This window comes from Pyrus communis, chromosome 2 (assembly GCF_963583255.1).
Source record: "Pyrus communis chromosome 2, drPyrComm1.1, whole genome shotgun sequence".
In the NCBI taxonomy this organism is placed as follows: domain Eukaryota; kingdom Viridiplantae; phylum Streptophyta; class Magnoliopsida; order Rosales; family Rosaceae; genus Pyrus; species Pyrus communis.
Window position 1 is genome coordinate 3,671,580 of NC_084804.1, and position 7,387 is coordinate 3,678,966.

The 7,387-nt window shown below is 35.1% G+C and overlaps 1 protein-coding gene across 1 annotated transcript; it reads left to right on the top strand.

The window, feature by feature from the left end:
* The first annotated feature begins 3,333 nt into the window (after positions 1-3,333).
* On the top strand, positions 3,334-7,109 carry LOC137725151 (transcription factor bHLH30-like). The gene is made up of 2 exons (XM_068463742.1): positions 3,334-4,189; positions 6,330-7,109. The coding sequence occupies exons 1-2, from the start codon at positions 3,881-3,883 to the stop codon at positions 6,819-6,821; spliced, it is 801 nt and encodes a 266-aa protein (XP_068319843.1). The 5' UTR covers positions 3,334-3,880; the 3' UTR covers positions 6,822-7,109.
* Positions 7,110-7,387: the final 278 nt, after the last annotated feature.

Consider the following 7,387-nt stretch of genomic DNA (forward strand, 5'->3'; position numbering starts at 1 on the left):
CACTTTTGTGTGACAAAATTCTGATGTGGAAAGTGAGGACCACTTTGGTGGGCAAAATGTGACAAAGCAAGACTTATATGCTGTTAAAGAATTAAGTCTTTCCAATAAATTATTGGCATTTTCTCAAGCAAAGTTTTGTTTTTTCTTTTCTGTTTTTTATTTTCTGGCGGGAATCTCATGTATGTCGAAGGGAAGGTTGTAGAAGGCAAATCATTTCTATATATTATTGTCTTTAAAGTTTCGATCGACCTTCAAAATTGTACTAATCCCAAACTAAATGCCAAATGAGTTCATCCATGGGTGAAGCTAGGAAAATATTAATGGTGGACTAAGTTATTTTTCTTGTAGTATGGAGTGAAGGTGTTGGGATAGGCTAAATTTTCATTATGTGCAATATTAGACTTAATTTTCTGAAACATACTTATTCTAACACAAAAAGTATTCATCTTCTAAACCTTGGAGTGTGCTTGAGCCCAAGGCAGCCACTAGCTGGCTCCGTCATTGTACACCTACTTATTGGAAAAAGACCGATGATCAATGAATTTACTTATTAGTTGTACTATCTTTTCCTCTCGCTTTAACACTCATACAAATATACTTTTCTTAGCGCGTAAATTGCATTAAGATTAAACCTTATTGAACTACTATAGTTGGAGTTGTAAACCTTACTGTAATATGCTGAAGAAGAAGAAGAAATGAAGAAGATAGGAACAAAGATAGCATGGAGAAGAAAGAGAGAGAGATTTCAATGATTAATACTCAAGAATTTCATTACACTTTATGTTAGAGATACTTACGTACTTATACTCTTTTTCATTACTAAAGCTGATCTCTTAAGCTACCTTATAACTACCTAATCTAACAACCTTTCTTATCTAATGACAAATGGCATCTTATTAACCATTGGATCACTATCCTCAACATCCCCCCCTCAAGCTCAGGAGAGGAGTAATCGAGCCTGAGATAGATGCAGTGCGTCTGAAATAGTGGAGCAGACAGTCCCTTGGTTAAAATGTCAGCAAACTATTCACTAGAAATAACAAATCGAACCTGAAGCAACTTTTTAGCAACTCTTTCTCTCACAAAATGGATGTCCACCTCAATATGTTTAGTTCTTTGATGCAAAACTGGATTACAAGATAAAGCTATCGCAGACATATTGTCACAGAAGAGAACAGGTGGAGAAGGAACTGAAACTTTGAGAAAAGCAAGTAGTTGTCAGTCAAGTTCAGCTACAGTAGTTGATAAGCCTTTGTATTCAGCCTCTGTGGATGACCTAGAGACTGTTTGTTGCTTCTTTGAAGACCAAGAGATGAGATTATGACCAAGAAAGACCACAAAACCTGTTGTTGATCTCCTGTCATTGGGATCACCAGCCCAATCAGCATCTGAAAACGCATGTAAGTCCATAGAACCTTTCACATATTTAATTCCAAGCTTGACAGTACCCTTAAGATATCTGAGGATCCTCTTTACTGCAATATAGTGTGATGCCATAGGTTTGTGCATGAATTGACACACTTGATGCACTGCAAATGCTATATCCGGCCTTGTAAAAGTTAGATACTGTAATGGTAAACAAGGTGTTGCACAGACTTTAGAGTCTAGCATCTCAGTTTTTGTAAGTAGGTCAATTTAGGGTTGAGAATTACATGAGAGAGTATGACTATATATATGAGATAAGGAAAAGATAAGTAATTTTCATTTTATTTTGTTGAATTAACCAACTTCAAATATTTTAAACTTTTCAACAATAATGAGAAACAAAATTTAGATGCAATGTTGTATTTTATGTCTTAACAAAGCATAACCTATTTGACTTAAAAAATAAACACAAGCAAATATAACTTTTAGAATAATTAAAATTTGCATTTATTTTTTCATTTGCAAACTATTAATTCTTAATTATTTGTTTAAAATATGCATAATTTTTACGTGTGTTTTTCTTTGATGAAGATAAATAGCCCCACGTGTATCAAATCTCTAAACGGCTAGCTAGTGTGGTTGTCATGATATTTGCTAGGGCTGGATTTGGTTTGCCAGTTTTGCTACCAGCCCAGTCACATATACATTGTTATCGAAAATTAGTTATTGATGGTCAACCGACTTCTTGTGGTTGCCAAAAATCAGTTTAGCCAAAATTATTGACTAGTTTGGTTGGTTAATGACATAACACATCCACTGTGAAGAACAACAAACCAGAAAATAAAAATAGAAGCTGTTACAATATTCTTTCAATTGATGGATAGGCCAACATAATCATAACTTAAAAGTTAAAATGGGAATCAAATCATAACTTAATAAGCTAACAACAATGTCATCAAACATAATCCAAATAGTTAATAGTTCACAAACTCAAAAGTCTAAATTATATAATTGTCTAAATCCAATGCAGTACCCAATGCAAAAGCAAAAAGAAAGTCAAAAGTTTGGTTCTGATTATAGGATCTCTGATCATGAATTAATTATTCGAAGCACTATTTATATGTATATATGTTGGTACTGTATATTATAGGTATACAAAATTCAATACCAAAGTCATATCATTAATAGTTGATACATTATAGTGCTAACTGATTATGAAAATATGCAAAAACTCTCCCTTACCAATACGAGCCGAAGGGTATGGTTGGGTTGGTACGTCAGTTTATAGCAAAATTCCCCCAGCCCTAATGTTTGCCACATGAAAGAGGTATTTAGCATGCACTCTCGACCAGAATATAGAAGTATTTGTCCTGGAAATTGCTACAATTTCACCCCAACCAGATTCAGCAAATTTGACAAATATTCAAAGTATTATCAATTTCATTTAATTATTTTTATCATCTTACACTGAATCAAAAAAAAATGTCCCTTTTAAAATACACAGTGTATCAACACATAAAACAATAAAACATATATTGTTAGTAGTTTGAATAGTAACTTTTAGTCTAACATTATTTAATTCTCAATGTTAGAAGAAGAGATGCTCCAATTTCAATCCTCTTTCTCACGTTGATAGAAAAAATATTAGTAGTTTTTCTCACATGAAAACTATTAAAAAACGATTCAGATTTTGGACACTTCACTCCTACGTGTTCCACAAATATATTTATTCCAAAATTGTCTTAATTTACAGCATGTGCTTGCAGGTAGAACTTGGAAGTAGGTATATATTTTGTCATATACATATATTACAACAAATCATATTTTTATACAAATTAAAATGACAACAAAATTATTTTATTAAACCAAATTTGGCATTTTTTCATACTATATGCTAAAACTATTGCTATCAGTGTGATAATATTTTCCTTATGGACTCGTTATTATATATAGGGGTGGGACTTTTGCGACCTTACCATCTCAAACTCCACAAACCATTTGTTCCCATCCTTTCATCTCCTTCCAAAAATACCTTCTTCCAAAGCTCTCCGTGAACCAGTAACCCTTTGACTCTTTGTCTGCCCTTTTCCTTCTCCATCTCCATCGAAAACCTAACAAAAAAGCTTTCGCCTTCCACGTTTCTATATAAACCCCACTTCCCAAAACTCTCTATATTTTCACTCTGTATTTTCGAAATCCTCGACTTTGATGACCATGCGGAGGAAAATGTGGATGTTTTCTCATTGATCGCCCCCTCCAACCCCCCAAAGCTTGTCTTTTGCGTGATGGAAGGTATGAAAAAACCTGCAAGAACTGCCACTGCCACCGCCACAGCCACCATTATCAACGCCTTGCTCATCAACAAAGCCTGTTCACAAAGTTTCCCTCTCTCCAAGCTCTCCTTCTGGTTCGCCCCAACAACTCGCCCTCCCGGTCTGCTCTTCTCCACCTTCGGTTCATAGATTTTTGCAAATACAAAGGGTGTAGAAAAATTAAAAAAACAAACTAAACCCAGATGGACTTTTACCGTTTTAACTCCAAATCTTCATTTAATCCGAGCTTATTCGACCCTTTTAAGCATGGCGCAAGTGGGTTCGGCGGGGCTTTGCAGGGCGGTGCTGCGGTGGCTCTGCCTCACTCACTGGTTTTGGACAGTGAGAAAGGCGAGCTCGTTAAGGCTCCTGCGAGAGTGGGGAAAAAAGGGGTGTCTGAGGCTAAGGCTTTGGCGGCTTTGAAGAATCACAGTGAGGCTGAAAGGAGGAGGAGAGAGAGAATCAATGCACATCTCTCTACGCTTCGCGGTCTCGTGCCCTGCACTGAAAAGGTAAAGTAATTTTTATGGAGTTTACTGTCAAATTATATATTAGTTAGTCCTAATCAGTTTCAATTATGTTAGTTAATTTTAATTAGTAATACATGGATTTGTTGGATTGTGTTCATGGCTTGTTAATTTTTTTACTGGTTGTTAGTTGGTTGATATTTGTATCTTACTGAGTTTTCGATTCTTTATCCAATAGTTACACAACGTTTTCTTGTTGATTGGGAAGTGGTAATTTATGATCTGAAGTTTAGGTTCTTTTGAACTTTTAGGATGGTAAATAGGTAGTAAACAAAAATAGAATTGAACATCTCAATTTATGATTAACTTCGAAAAGACTTGAGCAAAGATTTTGATTTTGTTTGCGCAAAATCGAAGAAACTGTTACGATGAGTTTTCTTTACGTAGCTTGGCAAAAAGGGGTTTATCAGAATAGAATATGTAGCAAATTAAATGGAATAGGCTTACCGGGAAAAGCTGATAGCTTTTCGCTTTTTTATAGTCTAATTTTATGCCAAACATCAAACATCTTTAGGCAAAATTTTCGAATGTTAAGAGTTTCTGTTGAAGATTTATCAAATACATCGATTCTGAACTTGAATAAAATTTTCTGTAGACTAATATACTTTTATGCATCATGGATACAATGCTTTTTTTGTTCATAAGAAGCAAAAGGCGATCGGTATGAAATAGTCCTTCTGATGTCATACATGACTATTATCAAGTTATGAGATCATGTAAAGAGAAGTTCATTTGCTCGTTCGTGCACATCATTCAAATTAACAAAGCTTTTTGCTACATTATTTGCGCCCTTGTAGAGTCAACTTTGTATGTAGAGTTTACAAAGTCAACTCAAAGATACGTTATAAAATTTGAAAAGCAAAATCCATAACATCTTCCATACTAAGAACTTAAAAAACTATCCGTAAATTGGATCTGCAGTCGTTATCTAGGTTACGTTTTGCATTTTCAATTAAATTAAGAATCTAAGCATAACAGCAGCCATGGTTACTATTTTCATATGCAATGAATCTTCCACCTGTTAGGTACAGCACACCATGCATTATGATGGAAGAAAAATTAGAAATTATTGTTGCCGGCAGAGAACCTTTGACTTTATATATTGTATAATCTACGAAGTCAAAGGCGTCTATAATAAAATTATAATTAAGTCGGCTGAATATTGTTTCATGCTAACCTCATCTTGCTTAATAATTTTCTAATCCTGTGGTTGTTTAACACTAAGTATATATATGGGATGCTTTGCTGTCAACTGTTACAGTCGATAGTAGACGATTCTATGTGTTTCGGGAAATATTGATGCTTATGATTGGATAATTGGGGTAGAGTGGCAGCTGTGTAGCAGATTGCATCACAAGGTCTGCATCTGGATTTATATTTTATGGCCTTAGATGTATCTTGCTCAACTGTTTAATTATGCAAATTAATTAATCTTACTTATATCAAATTAGGGGTGCGCGGTAAGCAAGAAACAAATGTCTGGGGCGGTAACCACTAACTTTTTTAATTTGAAGCCGAAGAGAGTATCTGTATTAATTAAATAAATATTTTTAATTGCTTTTGTCGTCGACCACGCCTTCTAGGCTGAAACAAATCGGAAGACTAGCTCTACAGTTTCTGGACACAGTCAATGCTATGATAACTTATAAACATGGTTTTGCTGATGCTACTATAATTAGTAATTAATTATATATTGAGTCTACCTAAGCGAGCTTGGAAGTATGTGGAAACTTGGTATTCGAATCGCTAGCTAGGTGTCTGTTCATGTCTTTGTCAAGATTAAGTAGTTAATTGGCCGGGTTTCTCCAGTTGACAAAGAAGGCGTCTTACTTGCATAAAATGACCGCCAATGGTTCCGAATGGACCCTTATATTTGTATTATACTGTTATATATGCATGGATACATCTGCGTATCTAATTTCTTGTGTATGTATGTGTCCATATATTATGATCACTGCTTAAATTTTCTTTATGATAGTTATGCAGTTTATGCTGTTGGCCAGTAATGCAACATAGCTCTAGTTGCTTGTATCAAAAGTAACAATAAATTGTGGTGTTTAAAAACATGAAAAAAGCTTCGATGGCAACAAATTTGTCTTAACCTTGACCTAATTGTTCGTTACAGATGGACAAAGCCGCGTTACTTGCTGCAGTTATCAGCCAAGTGAAGGAACTGAAGAAGGATGCCCTAGAATCCAGTAAGGGGTTTCTTATCCCAGTTGATGACGATGAAGTGAAAGTTGAACCCTATGTCATTGGGGCAGGGGATGGAACCATATCTGTGAAGGCATCCGTCTGCTGTGAATACCGGTCTGAGCTTCTCTCTGACCTAAGAGAAGCCCTCGACTCCCTGCACTTAAAAATGGTGAAGGCAGAAATAGCGACTTTGGGAAACCGAGTGAAAAATGTATTCGTTCTCACCAGCTTCAAGAAGGACAGCAACGATGCCAATACTGAAGCATACGAACTTCTTGCAAGTTCGGTTCACCAGGTCCTGAGTTCCGTCCTCGATAAGGCTTCGCCCTCACCAGAATACTCCCCGAGAACAACGCTGCCGAGCAAAAGGCGAAGGCTCTCTTACTTCGATAAAATAGATACCTCAAGCTCATCCTCGTGAGGGCAAGATTTGTGTGCGTTGCCACTTGCTGGTGATAATGAAGATGAAGATGCACGCATATTGTAATTTCAAATATGGAGTTTGTTCAAAAAAATAAAAAAATAAGGATTCTCTATTTATATTTTCAGACATGGATGCGTGGATATATCAATTATTTGTGATATCTACTTGTACACATTGTATATTGAGGGAAGACAAAGCTGCTTGGAGTGTAATTTAAATTGTAAGGGCTAGTTTAATATTTTTATGTGTATAAGGTACTAAGTATTTGGTAAATTTTAGTTGTAAAAGTGCTTTTAGCCTTTTAACAATAAAATCAGTGTATAAATGTTTAGTAAAGTTTTATGTAAGTGTTGTGATCGTGTAAAATGATTAAAATGGGTAGGATGATGAATGTGATATTATAATTTTGGAAATTGTTATTGGTACTGCAAAAATCTCATTCTACATTCCAAACTTTCTATATTTGGAAAGAAAAATACACTTGTGAGGGAGTGTAGAATGAGATTTTTGGAGTGCCAATAACACTTCCCATAATTTTATCTTATTCTTTTTTTATAATCTTT

Excerpts from the sequence above, each read along its gene's own strand:
- LOC137725151 (XM_068463742.1), top strand. The coding sequence starts at position 3,881 with ATGGACTTTTACCGTTTTAACTCCAAATCTTCATTTAATCCGAGCTTA. Across the intron at positions 4,190-6,329 it reads TCGTGCCCTGCACTGAAAAG|ATGGACAAAGCCGCGTTACT; the intron begins GTAAAGTAATTT and ends TGTTCGTTACAG.